Source organism: Salvelinus alpinus, chromosome 13, assembly GCF_045679555.1.
Source record: "Salvelinus alpinus chromosome 13, SLU_Salpinus.1, whole genome shotgun sequence".
NCBI lineage: Eukaryota > Metazoa > Chordata > Actinopteri > Salmoniformes > Salmonidae > Salvelinus > Salvelinus alpinus.
Window position 1 is genome coordinate 5619128 of NC_092098.1, and position 19624 is coordinate 5638751.

Sequence of the window (19624 nt, forward strand, 5' to 3'; positions counted from 1 at the left end):
ATTGCTGGAGCAATTCTGCGGATTCCCCACTGCGCAGCGGGTTACCCCTGTAATCTCCCAGCCTACCCCAGTATCCCGAGAACCCCACTTACCTCCTCCAGAACACTACGCTGGAGATTCCAGAACCTGCCGAGCTTTTCTCTCCCATTGCTCCCTCATTTTCGAGCTGCAGCCTTCTTCGTTCCCCTCGGACCGTTCGAGGAAAGCGTACATCATAACGCTGATGTCCGGGAGGGCACTCGCCTGGGCCACGCCGGTGTGAGAGCAACAGTCCGCCCTCTGCCTCAGTCTGGAGGAATTTGTGGAGGAAGTTCGGAAGGTGTTTGATTCTCCGTTGTCCGGGAGAGAGGCTGCTCGTAAGCTGCTCCAGCTACGTCAAGACTCCCATAGTGTGGCAGACTACATGGTGGATTTTCGCACGTTGGTGGATGAGAGTGCCTGGAACCCAGAAGCATTGTTCGTCATGTTCCTTCACGGATTATGGAAGGTGATCAAAGATGAGCTCACAGCCCGGGAGCTGCCCATGTACCTTGACTCCCTCATTGCCCTGACCATCCGGATCGATGGGTGGCTTCAAGAACATGGGAGGGAGAGGGAATCTGTGCCCTGCCGTTCTCGTTCGCCCTCGATTCCCACCTCGCCTCCAAAGAATCACGGAGACCCCCGAAGTCCACATGTCCGACGTCATCCGAGTTCTCTCGGGAATCACTGAGGGCTGCCGACTCGCCTTCTTCGAAGTCCATACACCTGGGCAGGGCTAGATTGACTCTGACTGAGCGCTTACGCCGACTCCACACGCAGAGCCATCTATATTGTGGAGCTACGGGACATTTCATAGCTACCTGCCCATTCAAAACCAAGAATGGTCGAGTACTCTGGTGGGCCATATGGACAACTTTTCCTCTCCCCTTATTCGCATCCCTTTCCATGCCATCCTGCTGTGGGGGAACCAGTCGAAATCGACTCTGGGGCAGATGAGAGTTTTTTTGGACGCTACCCTGACGTCCAAGCTGGGCATCCCCACTCAGCCCCTTTCCATTCCCTTGGATGTTAGAGCGCTGGACGGGCGCTCTATAGGCCGGGTCACTCACAATACCACTCCCATCAACCTACGAGTGTCAGGGAACCACAGCGAGGCAACCCAATTTATGCTGATTAAGTCTCTTCAGGTTCCCCTGGTATTGGTATTCTCTTGGCTCCATCGATAAAATCCCATCATAGACTGGACTGCTGGTGCCATTATGGGCTGGAGCCCGTTCTGCCACGCCCATTGTGTAAAGTCAGCGCAGCTTGCCCCGGGATGTCTTCCTGGGGGCTCAGAAGTTGCCTCTCCGCGTTTTGCACGTTCATTGGACCGTCAGCCAGCCTGTCCTCTGGGTTCCACCAACGGCCAGTCGGAGCGAGCCAACCAAGACCTGGAGACATCTCTTCGCTGCCTTGTCTCCACCAACCCCACCACCTGGAGCCAGCAACTTGTGTGGTTGAATACGCCTGTAACACCCTCCCCTGCTCTGCCACTGGGCTCTCACCTTTCGAGTGTTCCCTGGGGTATCAGCCCCCGCTCTTCCCAGAGCAAGAGGAAGAGGTTGGCATACCCTCGGCCCAGATGTTTGTCCGCCGCTGTCGCCGTACCTGGAAGAGAGCCCGATCGGCTCTTCTCAAGACCACCTCCAGGTATCGATGACAAGTGGACCGCCACCGGACCCCGGGTTCCCCGGTATCGTCTCGTGCAGAGGGTATGGCTTCCCCTCCGGGTGGAGTCCCGCAAACTTTCCCCCCGCTTTATCGGCCCTTTCTCCATCTCCAAGATCATTAGCCCCTCTGCTGTTCATCTTCTGTTGCTCCGTATTCATCCCACTTTCATGTCTCACAGCTCTTTGTCTCCTGTCTTCTGTTTTTATTTTGACTATTTTCTACATTGTAGAATAATAGTGAAGACATCAAAACTATGAAATAACACATATGGAATCATGTAGTCACCAAAAAAGTGTCAAACATATCAAAATATATTTCTATTTGAGATTCTTCAAAGTTTTTGCTTTGATGACAGCTTTGCACACTCTTTGAGGTGTATGACAGGTGGGAACTGGGAAGGAAATTGTGTTGGGAGAGAGTTGAGTTATTGACTGGAATGGTGGGGGTCGGGCGTGCAGGCGGCGCCGCCTGGCTGGTCGGTCTGGCTGAAATTTGATATAGAGGATATCTTAATAATAAAGATAATCAAAAGACTGTATTTTTTCAAGTTGTTTGTTAGGCTATTTTTTTAATTTTTTTATTTCACCTTTATTTAACCAGGTAGGCTAGTTGAGAACAAGTTCTCATTTGCAACTGCGACCTGGCCAAGATAAAGGTTAAAGGATATTGGTTAAATCTGCAACACAACACTTATTATTGAAATACCTTTGTTCGAGTTCAGTCTTGTTAATCACTTAAACATATTTAATATTGATCTCTTACCTAACTTGATGACCCTCACAGGCATTTTTGCTTACATTTTGTTCTAAATAGAGACGGCATATTGGATTGTGTGAAAATGCAGGAAATTCGCTTTAGATGCCCAATACATTTTGGGGGGAGGAGCACAAGACCCCCCATCAGGCGATGTGGCGCTCCTGGCTGTAGATGTATGTGTTCCAGAGTAGAGAGACATACAGTAGTTACTGTAATTGAGTACTGGAAGTGTCTGCTGTGGCAGGTGGGAAGGTGCACGTTACCTCAAAGTACACCAAATTCATGCATTTAGCTGTTGAAATTCCTTCTTTTTTTTGTGAACCCCCCTTTGGGCTAAGCTACCAATGTCTTCAAATCCTAGAAACACCCCTGGCAAGAACTGATCAATTCAAATACAGCAGCCTTATTGTGATAATTCCGTAAATTCAACACACAATGCAGGTCTGGAATGTGTAAACTGACACACTTTCCCCGTAACAGCCCTAACCCACGCCCTCAAAATGAACTTGAAGAAAGGCAAAGAAAAAAAGAAAGTAAAAAAGAAAGAAAAATAAGGTATAGAGAAAAGGAGGGGTGGTGGGGTTGTTCTCCAGATACACTGCCCCAGCTAGTGAACCCATCTCCCCTGTGCTGTGTCCTCACGTGCTCTTTGGAGCTAGCTCTCTGGCCCCGTCCTCTTCTCTCCCGCTGGGGAGAACATATGGGCGGCATGTGTGCTTGTTAGTGATGCGTGTCTATCCTGCACGAGCAGGTCACATTCCTCTAGAGCCAATTCTCTTCTGACGCCCCTGTCAATTTGTCTGTCTGAGACTGGGGTGCGGCAGGGGCTGGGGCCTGAGAGCCCTCCACATATAGTACCTACAGCAAAATATATAATATTTATAATGGCGCCGGAGAGGATGCCTGCCGTTTTACAGGCTCATAACCAACTGTGCTATTTTGTTTGTTTTTTCGCACTGTTTGTAACTCATTTTGTACATAATGTTGCTGCTACCGTCTCTTATGGCCCAGTACATCACTGGGGCCAAGCTTCCTGACATCCAGGACCGATATACTAGGCGGTGTCAGAGGAAGGCTGAGTGCCATGTCTAGGACCAAAAGTCTCCTTAACAGCTTCTACCCCCAAGCAATAAGACTGCTGAACAACTAAAATAATCAAATGGCCACCTGGACTATTTACATTGACCCCCCCCCCCCCTTGTATTTACACCGCTGCTACTCTGTTTATTATCTATGCATAGTCACTTTACAAATGACCTTTACTATCCTATACCCCCGCACATTCACACGGTACCGGTACCCCCTGTATATAGCCTCGTTGTTGTTATGTAAATGTATTGTCACTTTTTGATTCATTAGATTTTTTTACTTTAGTTTATTTAGTAAATATTTTATTAACTCTTTCTTGAGCTGCATTTTTGGTTAAGGGCTTGTAAGTAAGCATTTCACATTAAGGTCTACTACACCTGTTGTATTCAGCCTATGTGACAAATAAAATTTGCTTTGATTTGAGAAACACACGCATCACAAGTCCTCAACTGGCAGCTCATTAAATAGTACCCACAAAACACCAGTCTCAACGTCAACAGTGAAGAGGCGACTCCGGGATGCTGGCCTTCTAGGCAGTTGGGGGAAAAAAAGCCATATCTCAGACTGGCCAATAAAAAGAAAAGATTAAGATGGGCAAAAGAACACAGACACTGGACAGAGTAACTCTGCCTAGAAGGCCAGCATCCCGGAGTCGCCTCTTCACTGTTGACGTTGAGACTGGTGTTTTACGGGTACCATTTAATGAAGCTGCCAGTTGAGGACTTATGAGAATTCTGTTTCTCAAACTAGACACTCTAATGTACTTGTCCTCTTGCTCAGTTGTGCACCGTGGCCTCCCACTCCTCTTTCTATTCTGGTTAGAGCCAGTTTGCGCTGTTCTGTGACGGGAGTAGTACACAGCGTTGTACGAGATCTTCAGTTTCTTGGCAATTTCTCGAATGGAATAGCCTTAATTTCTCAGAACAAGAATAGACTGACGAGTTTCAGAAGAAAGTTCTTTGTTTCTGGCCATTTTGAGCCTGTAATCGAACCCACAAATGCTGATGCTCCAGATACTCAACTAGTCTAAAGAAGGCCAGTTTTATTGCTTCTTTAATCAGGACGACAGTTTTCAGCTGTGCTAACATAATTGCAAAAGGGTTTTCTAATGATCAATTAACCTGATGGTTGCTGACAATGGGCCTCTGTACGCCTATTTAGATATTCCATTAAAAAATCTGCCGTTTCCAGCTACAATAGTCATTTACAACATTAGCAATGTCTACACTGTATTTCTGATCAATTTGATGTTATTTTAATGGACAAAGATTTTTGCTTTTCTTTCAAAAACAAGTCCATTTCTAAGTGACCCCAAACTTCTGAACGGTAGTGTACATGACATATTATAAGCCTTATAAGACATTATAAAGGCTCATATGTTTATAACAAATGATAGAGCATTATACTTGCAGGCTCTTCCTACTGAGTGAATGGCACTAGGAGGACCCCACACAGGTGATTCCTGTAATATTAAAGATATATTAAATAGTCTTATAAAGGTTGAAGACGGTCAGAGATTTATATGGGCTTATCAACAACGTTTCATGTAGTCCAATTTGGGGTGTTACTTTGGCTTTGGGTTTGAGTTTGGCTGAGGAATTAAATATCTTCTCTCCACATCCTGATCTGATGGTTAACCCAAGACTGAAGAGAGTCATGAGAAGGTCACTGCAGTGCAGACCTGGTTTCAAATACTATTGGAAATCATTTCAAATACTTTAGCTGTGTTTGATTGAGCTTGCCTGACTAAATGGAATCAAAAGAATTATAGTGTCCCAAAAGTGTAAAACCATCTTTAGTCTGCATTCCAGGCAGGCTAAAGAAAACGCTCAAAGTATTTGAAAGATCGAAAGATTTCAAATTGTATTTGAACCCAGGTCCGCTGAGGTTTAGTTCTAAGAACACATTCTCCATGGATTTACAACAAGAGCTTGTAGAATCTAAATGGATCTAGCACCATTATAACTACATTATGTGTGTATAACATTGTGCCAATAACTGGAGAAGAATGTAGCGTACTGTAGATTAGGGAGGTGAAGGGGTGTCTGGTGAAAAGGTCCAAAGTACAGTGAGTAGGAAAAAGCAGCTTGCTATAGGGGTTACAAAGAGAGTGTCCACCAATTAATTATACAATGAATAGACAGCCACAAATATTTTCAGTGAGATCATTTATATATACATACGGCTTCAACCAACATCTGCAAAAAGATTTTTTTTGCAAAATCTTACTTGTTGCATTTTTTTGTAAATATGGCGCAAATAGAATAGTGTCAGGCACTTGCTCCTCGAGGTTCCAAGAAAGCACCATGGTGTAGCTGGCTGGTCTGAGTTGTCACTTCTCCCCTTTAAGATATGACTACTTATTAAAGGGGAGGGTGGTTGGATGTTTTTTTAACACCAAGGCAAAAGAATAGCAGGCAACATTTACATACATGTCAGGATAAACATTAACCAATAACAATTAAAATGTAATGAACACTCACCAGAAACAACTACAGTCAACACCAACTCATCAACATTGATTTTAAGGTCAGCATCAACATTGCACAATAACCATTGACTTTAAGATTTGCCTGTGTCAAAATACAGGGCATTCGGAAAGTATTCAGACCCCTACACTTTTTCCACATTTTGTTACGTTACAGCCTTATTCTAAAATGGATTAAAAAGTTTTTTCCCCCCCTCATCAATCTATACACAATACCCCATAACTACATAGCAAAAACTTTTTTTTATTTTTTATAAATATGGAAATATCATATTTACACAAGTATTCAGACCCTTTACTCAGTATTTGGTTGAAGCACATTTGGCAGCAATTACAGCCTAGAGTCTTCTTGGGTAGGACGCTACAAGCTTTGCTCCGTTCATCTTTCCCTCGATCCTGACTAGTCTCCCAGTCCCTGCCTCTGAAAAACATCCCCACAGCACGATGCTGTCACCACCATGCTTCACCTTAGGGATGGTGCTAGGTTTCCTCCAGACGTGACACTTGGCATTCAGGCCAAAGAGTTCAATCCAGGTTTCTTCAGACCAGAGAATCTTGTTTCTCATGGTCTGAGAGTCCTTTAGGTGCCTTTTAACAAACTCCAAGTGGGCTGTCATGTGCCTTTTACTGAGAAGTGGCTTCCGTCTGGCCATTCTACCACGACGGTAGATTGGTGGAGTGCTGCAGAGACGGTTGTCCTTCTGGAAGGTTGTCCCATCTCCACAGAGGAACTTTGGAGCTCTGTCAGAGTGACCATCGAGTTCTTGGTCACCTCCCTGACCAAGGCCCTTCTCCCCTGATTGCTCAGTTTGGATGGGAGGCCAGATCTAGTAAGAGTCTTGGTGGTTCCAAACTTCTTCCATTTAAGAATGATGGAGGCCACTGTGTTCTTGGGGTCCTTCAATGCTGCAGAAATGTTTTGGTACCCTTCCCCAGATCTGTGCCTCGACACAATCCTGTCTCGGAGCCCTACGGACAATTCCTTCGACATCATGGCTTGGTTTTTGCTCTGACATGCACTGTCAACTGTGGGACCTTATATAGACAGGTGTGTGCCAAATCATGTCCAATCAATTGAATTTACCACAGGTGGACACCAATTAAGTTGTAGAAACATCTCAAGGATGGCCAATGGAAACAGGATGCACCTGAGCTCAATTTCGAGTTTCATAGCAAATGGTCTGAATACAGATGTAAATAAGGTATTTCTGTTTTTTATTTGTAATACATTTGCAACAATTTCTAAAAACCCGTTTTCGCTTTGTCATTGCGGGGTGTAGATTGATGAGGGAAAAAAAGTAATTTAATCCATTTTAGAATAAGGCTGTAACGTAACAAAATGGGGAAAAAGTCAAGTGGTCTGAATACTTTCCGAATGCACCGTATAATCATATAAACAGTTAACAATTATAGATATAGTTTCTAATCAGAACTCAGAAGGTCAAGTCTCTATACTTCAAACAAACAAGAGCTATTTTACAATATATATTCTGGGGTCCGGAATTATTGGATCCCTTGATAAAGATGCACAAAAAAGACTGTATGAAATAAATAGCACAAATACGGACCTATAGTGTATAATAAAAAATGTTATGTAAAAGAAAGAGGTCAAAATGATTGGATCCCACGCTTTCAATACTCCAGCACCGTCCCCTTGCAAGGATAATGACACTGAGCCTTTAAAAAAAGAGTTATATAATGAGATTGGAGAACCTAAGGAAGGATAGGAAGGACCTAAGACCATTCCGCCATACAAAATCTTTCCAGATCTTAGATATCCTTTGTCTGCGCTTATGGACTGCCCTCTTCAATTCAAACTACAGGTTTTCAATTGGGTTCTCAAGTCCAGAGACTGAGATGGCCATTGCAAAATGTTAATTTTGTGGCCAATTAACCATTTCTTTGTGGATTTTGATGTGTGCTTGGTGTTATTGTCTTGCTAGATGATCCACTTGCAAAGAAATTTCAGCTTCCTAGGACAGGCAACAAGGTTTTTGTCCTGGTACTTGGTAAAGTTCTGATGCCGTTGACCTTAACAAGGGCCACAGGACCAGTGGAAGGAAAATAGTCTGATAACATCAAAGATCCATCACTATATTTTACAGTTGAGTCAAGGTATTTTCTGCATATGTATTGTTCTTTCGAAGGCCAAACCCACCATTGGTGTGTGTGGCCAAAGAGCCCTATTTTCATGTCATCTGACCATAGCACCGCCTGGGGTTTGCTAAACGGCATTGGTACTTGGATTGGAACCGGTGCTATGGTCATATGACACGAAAATAGAGATCTTTGGCCACCCACACGAGCATTGTGTTTGGCCTTCAAAAGAACAATGCATATGCAGAAAATACCTCATCCATAAAAACAAAATTGGAGCATACTTTATTGAGCATACTTTATTCAAAGAAACGTATCTTTATTAAGAGATCCAATAATTCCGGACTCCACTGTAGATCATTTGTAATTCATAAACAAATCTCATTGTACTTTTATGGCAAATCTCAGACAAATATCAAAATACATTTTACTTTCTGTACATAAATTAAGAAATGTAACAGGCCCAAACACTTGTTTATGTTTGAGGATAAGCAGTTTTCTGTCAAATCTTTACAGTCAAAACGAATTATACAAAACACTTGAGCAACTACAAAACTTTAGAAGTGCAACATTGTAAACGTAAATTGGTCCGACTTTTATTCACGTTATCTTTTGTGTATATGTTGTTTACGAAGTCAATTTCAAAATGTCTACTTTCAGTTATTCGTTTTTTTTTTATATATAAACAGCAGCTAAGTAACAATGTCAGTTTCCAAAAACAAAAAGAGCACTTAAATCATTGCATAATATATTAGCTGAATACTTCATTTTTTGTTGAGTATCTATGATCAAATAAAATAGTGACAAAAAGTTCAGATAATAAGAAGAAGATTTTATACGATATCATTTTCTCAAGAATGATGATCTGAAAACCGGAACTAACATAGTGTGTCGGTCTCAAATGGCACCATATTCCCTATGTAGTGTACTACTTTTGAACAGAACCCCATGTGCACTATATAGGGAATAGGGTACCATTTTGGATGCAGACAGTCTCTCACAATAGGGTCTCTTTTGGTGCTGCATACCCTATCTTAAATGTTTCATTCATTTCAAATAATCTACATATTAATTTCTTATTATTTACAGTGAGGTCACATGCTGAAAGTAGGATAGGGATATTGTTTTGAAAGAAAAAAATGGAATCAACAAAAAGTGAAAGAAGAAAGATATTACATCACCCAGTACACATATAACTGGTAAGCTTTGTGAACGGTCCATTGTAACACCAATAACATGTCCATACATACTGTATATCAAGCAAAAAGTTACGGATCACATTTTACATACCCAATCCCCACGTACTGTGACAGAACGGTGAGAGGTACAAATAAGTTGAGGTATGAGTGTGTGAGTGTGCGTTAAATTCACCTTAAATTGCATTCATTAAACATGTTTAGTAAACAGCCACGTGGGGGAGAGGCTGGTAAAAGAGGGGAATCCATTTAGACCTCAAACTCAAATTCGATTTTAATCTGGGGAACACAAGAAAGCATCTTGTGGGGCTGATATACAGTAAGCTCCCGTGCCTGGAGTTTGAGACGGCTGATTTAGGTCAAGTCCCAAATGGCAACCTATAAGTGCAGACTCGACCAGGCTACTCCAGCACTACACAGATTCTCACAGGTCACGCAGGGAATTATTATAAACTACAATGCAAAGTCCTAGTAACAAATAAAGCCTCGACTTTAACCAAACTTACTCACACAAATCCGAGACTATAAAAGGTGCAGTGAATCAGCACACCGACTCTAACACATCAGGTGATTTAGGTTACACGTTTTGGTGTGTGACAACAAAAAAAAAGGAGGGAGAGAGGGAGGGTTGCTAGGGAGGGGAAAAGCTCAAATCCGGTGTTCTGCTGTTGAGCACTGTTATGTGAGAAACTAAAGTCCATTATCAGCCTCTCAAATTATCACTGACCTCCTAATGCATACAGCGCCCTCACACCCACAGACAGAGAGAGAGAGGAAGAGGGGGCGAGAGAGAGAGAGAGAGAGAGAGAGAGAGAGAGAGAGAGAGAGAGCGAGAGAGAGAGAGAGAGAGAGAGAGAGAGAGAGAGAGAGAGAGAGAGAGAGAGAGAGAGAGAGAGAGAGAGAGAGAGAGAGAGAGAGAGAGAGAGAGAGAGAGAGAGAGAGAGAGAGAGCGTAATAAGGCACAAAGAGAGGTGAGTTAGAAAAGGGTAGGAGAGTGGGAGGGAAATGGTGGGAGTGAGAAAAAGGAGTCAGGGACGCGAGCTGAATGAAGGCCTGGGAGAGTGTGATTGTCACAATTAGATAGATGATGATTAGAGAAAAGTAGATGGAATTAGGAATCGTAACTCGAAAGCGACTTGAAGGGCAAGAGAAGGGAAGAGTGATGAACAGCTGAGGTAAGAATAGCCTGAGATGTTAGTAACCACTTGCTGCACTTCTCTGATTTGTCCTATCACTAAAATACATATATCTATTATCACTGAACTAGTCTGATTTGTCCTATCACTGAATCACTGTGACTTTGGCTATCCCTATGCTGGACTGGTTCCTGGGTAGATGGTTCAACATAGCATATTGGTCATTTGAAAGGCAATGAGAGGCAATGAAAAATGAATTTTAAATGCACACAGAGAAAGGAAATATGATCAAAATGTAAGAATATTCCTCATCACAAATATACACACAGTATACATTACATATGTTTGAAGTATTGTAGCATATTTTACATCCCTACTATTTTATTCATACATAATATGCCAAATGCTTTTTTGACAACCTTGTTGAAAAGCACCCTGATAGGGTGGGACTGACCCCACTTGAATGTAGAGTAGAACAGACTCCATTCCAGTTGTTTTTGAAGAGCTAAAACTAGCCCTGATCTTGTGTGATTTTGACACTGAACATAAAAAAGAAACACACTTGCAAAAACATAATGTGAGATCCCAAAAACGAAAATAACATAATAAAAACGAAAATATATTTCACAACAAAACATAGCTTTTTGTAAATCAGGCTCCAGCTTCTTCCAGGTTCTGTTGAAGTGAATGATATTGGGCCGAGTCGATCGCTGCTGTATTTACAAAGCCAACTTCAGACGAGACGTTCCCTCCAAACAAGCACAGTCTCAGCCAGCCCCGGTTCACTCTCTAGCCCTTCCCCTTGGCCCTTACCCTTCGATCTTCGCAAAATTGATTATTTCTTCCACCTTACAGATCTGCAATGGATAGTGAGAGAATTGGGACGGGCTGATGATAGTCCTGTGGAGAGGGGCAATGGTTTCTTTAGACCTTTCCATTCTCTCAATGAAAGCCAGTGGCGAAGGGTGAAAGGCCAGTGGTGAATGGTGAAAAATCTGAAAAACCACGCATGTAAAACCATTAATAACTGCATTATACATGGGTTTTAGGATTTCAAAACATTTACCACACATGGTTTGAGACACTCACCCACAGAATACTATATTATATTTACACTGTCAAATGATGTTGTATCTCTTTACACTCACCTGTCTGAGAGCGGTGTGTCCTAGCCAGACACCCAGCTGTGTGTGGTGGTCTTCACCCCAACCCCCTGACTGAACCCCTGAGAGGTTACCATGGGGTCAAAGTTGAAGTCCAGCGAGTCTCCGTCCATCAGCGTGTCATGAAGAACAGACTCCATGTCACACTCAAACCTCTCGATGGACATGTCATCTAGATCACTAGGCAGCCTCTCCTGATGATGGTTGTGATATTGGTGGTGATGGTGAGCCTGGGGATGAGCAGAGCTGTGGCCGTGGCCTAGACCTGGCCTCACATAACCATTAGCACTGCTGCCGTAGCTGGGTGGAGGAGCTCCGCTGTGGTGGGGACTGTGGTTTTGGTGGCCTGAGGCTGGGTGACCACCGCCACCACCGCGTGGCTGCTGCTGTAGCTGGTGGATGTGTGTCCTGAGGCTGGCAAGACGGGCTGGGCCCCCGGCGTGGTTCAGGCTGGTCAGGGGAATCAGGCCACAGCTGTTCATGGAGGGCCCAGAGGGGGGAGGGCCCTGGCTGTGGAGGGGCCGCGGGTGAGGGTGAGGATGTGACTGAGGGTGCTGTGGGTGTTGCTGAGGTGGGGGACTCATTATCTTCACGCCCCCGTGCCCCCCTACCTGTCCTACCTGCACCTGGCTGCTGTAGTTGGGAAGCATCCGCCCTCCTCCTCCTCTCCCAGACTGAGACACTACAGTCTCCATGGAGGGCATGGCCTCCCCACCACAACGAGGGTCGGCTACGTCAGAGGTCAGCAGCTCCTTGAGTAGCCCAGCAGGGCAGTTGTAATGGCTCAGGAAGGGTGCGAAGGACCCTGGCGACTTGCTCTCTTGCAGCGTCTGCATGGGGATGGGAGAGAGATGTGGGCTATTCATCCCTGGCCCGGCCTGGCCGTAGTGGCACTTCCTATAGTCCTGCTGTTGGGGCTGGGGGTGAGGGGTCATGGAGGGGGAGCTATAAGGGCTGTTCTGCAGCTTGGAGGAGGGAGAGGACCGGGAGGAGTCAGGCCCAGACCCAGGACCACCGCCTACCCCCAGCTGGGTTTGATTCTTGGGGGACAGCAGGTTGAGGTTGTCAAGGAGGCTATCCATCACGTTCTCTGTTCCGTGGTGACCGTGGTGATGACCACCCATGGAGTCGGCCAGGCCCACCTCTGATAGGCTAGGCAGGGTGGCCATGGAGGTCATTTTAGGCCCCACCCCTCCGGGGTAGCCCATGTGGACGTCAGCCTCTGATAGGTCGACCTCCTGTTCCAGGAAGGGAGAGCGACGGCCAGAGAGGGTGGAGGCGTCGGAGCTGGTGCGCGTCCGGAAGGTGGTCCAGGCCTCGAAGTCGTCGTTGCTGTGGCTATGGGAGTTGGGGCTTCCGAGCCACTTGGAGTACTGGAAGCCTCCCGGGCTGTCTGCACCCCCATCCACCTGGAGAGCAACCTGGCGAGAGGAGAAGAAGCACAGAGGTGAGCTCAGGTAGACAAAGGTACACAGGTGGACAGGCCCCTGACACAAGGCTAAAAGAAAAACTCTGCACATTAGGTAGAGAATGGTTTAGTTCCAGCACCCTCAGATTAAACAGATTAACCTACACTGAGTATAACGAACATTAGGAACACCTTCCTAATATTAAGTTGCACCCCCCCCCCCCCCCCCCTCCATCCATGTCTCAATTGTCTCAAGGCTTAAAAATCCTTCTTTAACCTGTCTCCTTCCCTTCATCTACACTGATTGAAATTGATTTAACACGTGACATCAATAAGGGATCATAGCTTTCACCTGGATTCACCTGGTCAGCCTGTCATGGAAAGCGCAGGTGTTCTTATTGCTTTGTATACTCAGTGCATAATGCACCAAAAAAATGCTGGGTTAGAACCAACCCAATTTTGGTTATTTGGTAACTCAGTGCTGGGTAAATATTGGATAGAACACACGCTGGGTTATTTTGTCCCAGAAAGTTGGGTTGGGTGAATAACCCAACATGTTGGGTTGTTGAGATGACCAAAACATGGGTTCATTTAACCATCAATTGGGTTATATTCACTTTGATGCTGGGTTGATCCAGCAGATGGGTATTTTGTAATGTAATCCATAGGTTATTTTCAGGAGGCGTGGCTTATTAAGGTAGTGGCTTTCAGATAGTTATTTTCGCCACCTGAGTTAATGTAATTTGTGTTCATCATTTTAAGTTGGTACACTGCAAATTTTTATTTTCATGAAATATGTTTGCACATGGCATATTCGAATATAATATTAATAGCATAAGTATTTACATATTGTAAATCTAAGGGTGCTGGTGTCTCTATATACATAAAAGACAAGCTCTTGGTGACCATGCTTAAGGCCTACCTCCAGGAAAACAATATTTTGATTGGTATGCAATCAGATTTCAGGTCTAGCCACAGCACTGTCACGGAAACTTTGAAGGTTTTGAATGATGTTCACTGTGCCACGGATAGGAAGCAGCATCGTGTGTCTGTATTCATAGACCTGTTAAAGACATTTGAAACTGTGGATCATACTGTCCTGGTGCAGAAATGGAAGTGTATTGGGATTACTGGTCATGCTCTGGAGTGGTTTGTGAACTACCTGTCAAACCGAACCCAGTGTGTTAAGGCAGATGATTGTAAGTCGGACACCATAGAGTTGTGATCGGATGTGCCTCAAGGATCAACTTTAGGTCCGATGTTGTTTATAATATAGATCAACAACATTGGGAGACATATTGAGACAGCTGATGCACATTTTGTATGTGGATGACACTGTGCTCTATTCAATTGGCAGCAGTTTGACTTTTGAAAAAGCTCAAACAGCTTTTAACATCATTCAACAGAATCTGTACGATTTGAAGCTAGTTCTGAATTCCTCTAAAGCAAAATGCATGTCCCAAGTGGCGCAGTGGTCTACAGCCTCGAGAGAGACCCATGAGGTGGCGCACAATTGGCTCAATGTCGTCCGGGTTAGAGGAGGGTTTGGCCGGCCGGGATATCCTTGTCCCATCGAGCTCTAGCGACTCATTGTGGAGGGCCAGGTGCCTGCAAGCTGACTTTGGTTGCCAGCAGGACGGTGTTTCCTCTGACACATTGGTGCTGCTGGATTCCGGGTTATGCGAGCAGTGTATCAAGAAGCAGTGCGGGTTGGCAGGGTCCTGTTTTGGAGGATGCATGGCTCTCGACCTTCGCCTCTCCAGAGTCCGTAGGGGAGTTGCAGCGATGGGACAAGATTATAACTACCAATTGGTGAGAAAAAGCGGTAAAAGTACTACAAAAAAAAAGATATAACAATAATAATTATAAAAAAATATTCTAAAAAAATATATACAGTACCAGTCAAAAGTTTGGACAAACCTACTCATTCAAGGGTTTTTCTTTATTTTTAATATTTTCTATATTGTAGAATAGTAAAGACATCAAAACTATGAAATAACATATGGAATCATGTAGTAACAAATACATACATTTGAGATTATTCAAAGTAGCCACCCTTTGACTCGATGACAGCTTTAATATATTTTAGATTTTAGATTCTTCACACTCTTGGCATTCTCTCAACCAGCTTCACCTGGAATGCTTTTCCAACAGTCTTGAAGGAGTTCCCACATATGCTGAGCACTTGTTGGCTGCTTTTCCTTCACTTGGCAGTCTAACTCATCCCAAACCATCTCAACTGGGTTGAGGTCGGGTGATTGTGTGTGCCAGGTCACCTGGCCCAACACTCTCCTTGGTCAAATAGCCCTTACACAGCCTGGAGGTGTGTTGGGTCATTGTCCTGTTGAAAAACAAATGATAGTCCCACTAAGCGCAAACCAGATGGGATGGCGTATCGCTGCAGAATGCTGTGATGTCCATGCTGGTTAAGTATGTCTTGAATTCTAAATAAATCACAGTGTCACCAGCAAAGCACCCCCACACCATTACACCTCCTCCTCCATGCTTCACATGGGAACCACACATGCCGAGATCATCCGTTCACCTACTCTGCGTCTCACAAAGACACAGCGGTTGGAAACAAAAATCTGAAATTTAAGACTAAAGGACAGATTTCCACCAGTCTAATGTCCCTTGCTTGTGTTTCCTTGCCTAAGCAAGTCTCTTCTTCTTATTGGTTTCTTTGCAGCAATTTGACCACGAAGGCCTGATTCACGGAGTCTCCTCTGAACAGTTGATGTTGAGATGTGTCTGTTACTTTAACTCCGTGAATCACTTATTTGGGCTGCAATTTCTGAGGCTGGTAACTCTAATGAACTTATGCTCTGCAGAACAAGTAACTCTGGGTCTTCCTTTCCTGTGGCGGTCCTCATGAGAGCCAGTTTCATCATAGCGCTTGATGGTTTTTGCGACTGCACTTGAAGAAACCTTGAAAGTTCTTGAAATTTAGCAAAATGATTGACCTTCATGTCTTAAAGTAAAGATGGACTGTCGTTTCTCTTTGCTTATTTGAGCTGTTCTTGCCATAATATGGGACTTGGTCTTTCACCAAATAGGGCTATCTTCTGTATACCACCCCTACCTTGTCACAACACAACTGATTGGCTCAAATGCATTAAGAAGGAAAGAAATTCCACAAATTAACTTTTAACAAGGCACACCTGTTAAGTGAAATGCATTCCAGGTGACTACCTCATGAAGCTGGTTGAGAGAATTCCAAGATTGCATTGATGACAACTTTGCACAAAGGGTGGCTACTTTGAAGAATCTCAAATATAAAATACATTTTGATTTGTTTAACACTTTTTTGGTTACTACATGATTCCATATGTGTTATTTCATAGTTTAGATGTCTTCACTATTATTCTACAATGTAGAACATAGTAAAAATAAAGAAAACCCCTTGAATGAGTAGGTGTGCCCAAACTTTTGACTGGTACTGTGTATATAAAATACATGGTATTTTCCAACACTAAACACTCTGAAAACCATGTAATTACTACCTTGGAAGGACATTCTATATTGCAAGTCAAAACTCACAAATATCTGGGAGTTTGGGTGGATGAGAAATTGAGCTTCACCACCCATGTAGAGAACCTTGTTAGGAAACTCAAGCTGTATTGGTTTTTATTACTGGCACAAAGCTTGTTTTTCTTCTCCGCTAGAAAATGGTTGATTCGTTGCACTTCTCTCTCTGTGTGTTGGACTATGGTGATACTATTTATGTGCAAGCCTCACGCTCTACACTGAAGGCTCTTGACTCTGTGTATCATGCAGTACTTTGTTTTGTCACCAGTCAGAGGTGTCTAACTCACCATTGTGATCGCTACAGTGCTGTCAGGTGGACATCACTAGCAACATGCAGGCTCAAACTCTGGTACATTCTTATTTATAAGGCCATTTTAGGAAAACTGCCATTTTATCTACAGATATCCTCTCTTCTAGCTCAAAATGAAAACACATACAGCCTCAGCTCTCAACCTTGTTTCATGCTAAGAGTCGCGGAAATTTAGAGCAGAGCATGGAATAAGGTCCTTTCATTACTCAGCCCTCAGTCTTGGAATTCCATCCAAGCCAACCTAAAACTCCAGGACCTAGTGTCGCGGGAGGACTTCAACGGATAAATGGATTAACAGGTTGTTGAGAAATGTCGTTTTTTTCTAGTTGTCACCTGATGTCAGTAGTTTGCATTGCCTTATGTAAAGAAGCGTGTTGTTTTACTTCACACACACCGCACACATGCCTGCGCGTGCACGCGCACGTGCACGCACACACACACTGTTTGTTAACTGCTGTATTTGTGCTGTTGCCAGTGTCTTCTGTCTGTGTTGTCCGTTTTGTCTTATATTTGTTTGTTCTTTTTTTTTTTTTTGTCCCAGCCCACATCCCCTCAGGAGGCCTTTTGTCTCTTGCCAGGCCATCACTGTAAATAACAATTTATTCTTGCCTTGCCTGGTTAAATAAAGGTTAAATTAAATAAAAGTTCTAAACATCCCAACATTTGAATATGCATAGGCTTCAAGGAACTCATACAGTTGTGTACGCCTCATTAAAGCTACAAAACTGTCAGTGTTCAAGCTTAACATGTGATAACAATACAACAGTGGAGATGTACCGGAATGACGTTAACTCTCACATGTGGCCAAAAATAACTATCTGAAAGCCACGCCCTTACTTAGCCACCCCTCCAATCTACTGATCTGACCCGCTGGGTCATATCTCAATAACCCAGCATCAATAACCCAACCTTGCTCTTTTTAAGGAAAACAACCCATCTAATGCCTGCAACCCAGCAGTTGGGTTATCCATACAACCCAGCATTTTTTGGTGTGAGGTCTATGTTTATTCACTCTTCCATATTGACAAACAAACCCTGTAGAGGTTCTAAAATTAAGCTAATAATAGACCGTCTCCATTCTACTCCTTCCTACCTTCTTCTTTGCAGCCCGTCCTCTGCTCTTGGTGAATTTGCTGTTGTTGTCCATGGAGGCAGCCCTACGTCGGGGGGACTTCCCGCTCTTCCCTCCCTCGGGGTTCAGCATCCACCAGGAGCTCTTCCCTGTCCCCTCGTTCTGCACACGAACAAAACGACTGTGGAGGGACAGGTTGTGGCGGATGGAGTTCTGGAGGAGAGAGGGGGAAGGAGAGAGTTTTGATTGAACATCATAATAGACATTTGCAAGAACGCCATTCAGGCTTTTCTGTGTCTTTAAACGTTTTAGGATATGCTGTAAATTGCTTCAAGGAATCGCTCAAATAATGTCTGACCTCTGATTTCCAACGATGGTGCAAATTTGTTTTCCTCCACAGTATTCTTCCATTACAGAATCCACATCTACCTGACCTAATCTCCCCATAAGACAGTTGACGGTGTGATGTGTCAGTGTTTTTGAGGACGCACTTCAACCAGAGACACCACAGTCCCAGCTGCTCAATAGGAGCTACAAAGAGGAGACATTACCTACTGGGCTTGAAAGGGGAAACTCATTTGTCATTTTTTCATACGAGGAGGAGGTGGTGCAGAGTGAAATCAGAATAAACAGACCAGAAAGATAGACGAACAGTACCCTGCTCTGCACTGTATGTACACACACACACACACACACACACACATCCTCCCTAATGATATTTTGACTAGCCAGCTTTTTCCACTCACACCCAGACAAGACCTCTGTTGGCAGGGCCCTCTCTCTGGTGGGGGAGGGAAGGAGAGAGAGAAAGAGGGGAGCGAGGGGCATGTGGGCAGAAGGATCAGTATGTGGTGGTATCATTCAAACATTTCTGTAAATATTTGGCCTCCTGCACACAAACATACTGTTAACACAACAAATTCTCCAGTGTTCAAAAATAATAATAATTAACACTGAGTGTTAAATCAAAACTAACAAGTGGACAGTATGGCGATTCAGGGTCTAACAAGTCAAATACCATGCCTTAAACCTTCCCTTACACCTAAACACAATAAAAGCACAGATCATAATTTCCGAGACGTACGTTTTTGTCACTAAAGCTCCACTTAGCTTTACTGTACTTTATGAATGCCCCGCACCATTACTCCTAGTATTCAGGGTCTACTACAGCGTTTCCCAAACTTGGTCCTCGGGACCCCTGTGGGGGGGGGGGGGGGGTCTACCATGTGAAATACCAAGCCTTAAACCTTAAAACATATGTCCATCTAGCTCTGGGGTTACAGGACAGGGCTCTGCGCAGTGGGCCTTTAATACACTTTAAGTATGGTTTGGGACCTGATATGTTTTGATACCAAAAGTAAAGGATCCCTGTAGCCCTCCACCCTGACTATAACCTTGTTTACAATCTACAAAGATGTGCAGGTCTTTGAGGTGTGCACTCTGAGCCAGAGATGAAGGTGCTAGTGCTAGCGTTGCAGTGAGATTTAAAAAGAAACTAAATAGAGAAGAGTGTTTTCTTCAACATTTCAGTCGCAACACACAGTGCACACAAACAACCAATGGTTGTAATCCTCTTCACAATAGCTCTTAATAACACGTTTCCTGTAGGAATCCACCCTGTTTCACCTGTACAATCCTCTACCGTCCATCTATCAACTCCCCCTCACACACACGGGCACACACACA

At 44.0% G+C, this 19624-nt stretch overlaps 1 protein-coding gene across 1 annotated transcript in view; it reads right to left on the bottom strand.

The window, feature by feature from the left end:
* Positions 1–5693: 5693 nt before the first annotated feature.
* Positions 5694–19624, bottom strand: part of LOC139536854 (forkhead box protein O1-A-like) — a 74926-nt gene continuing 60995 nt past the window's right edge. Inside the window, exons 2-4 of the mRNA XM_071337539.1 lie at positions 17960–18151; positions 11606–13041; positions 5694–11452 (exon numbers count right to left, since the gene is read on the bottom strand). Coding sequence (XP_071193640.1) covers positions 11626–13041; positions 17960–18151 — 1608 coding nt within the window. The 3' untranslated portion in view covers positions 5694–11452; positions 11606–11625. The remainder of the gene's footprint in view (positions 11453–11605; positions 13042–17959; positions 18152–19624) is intronic.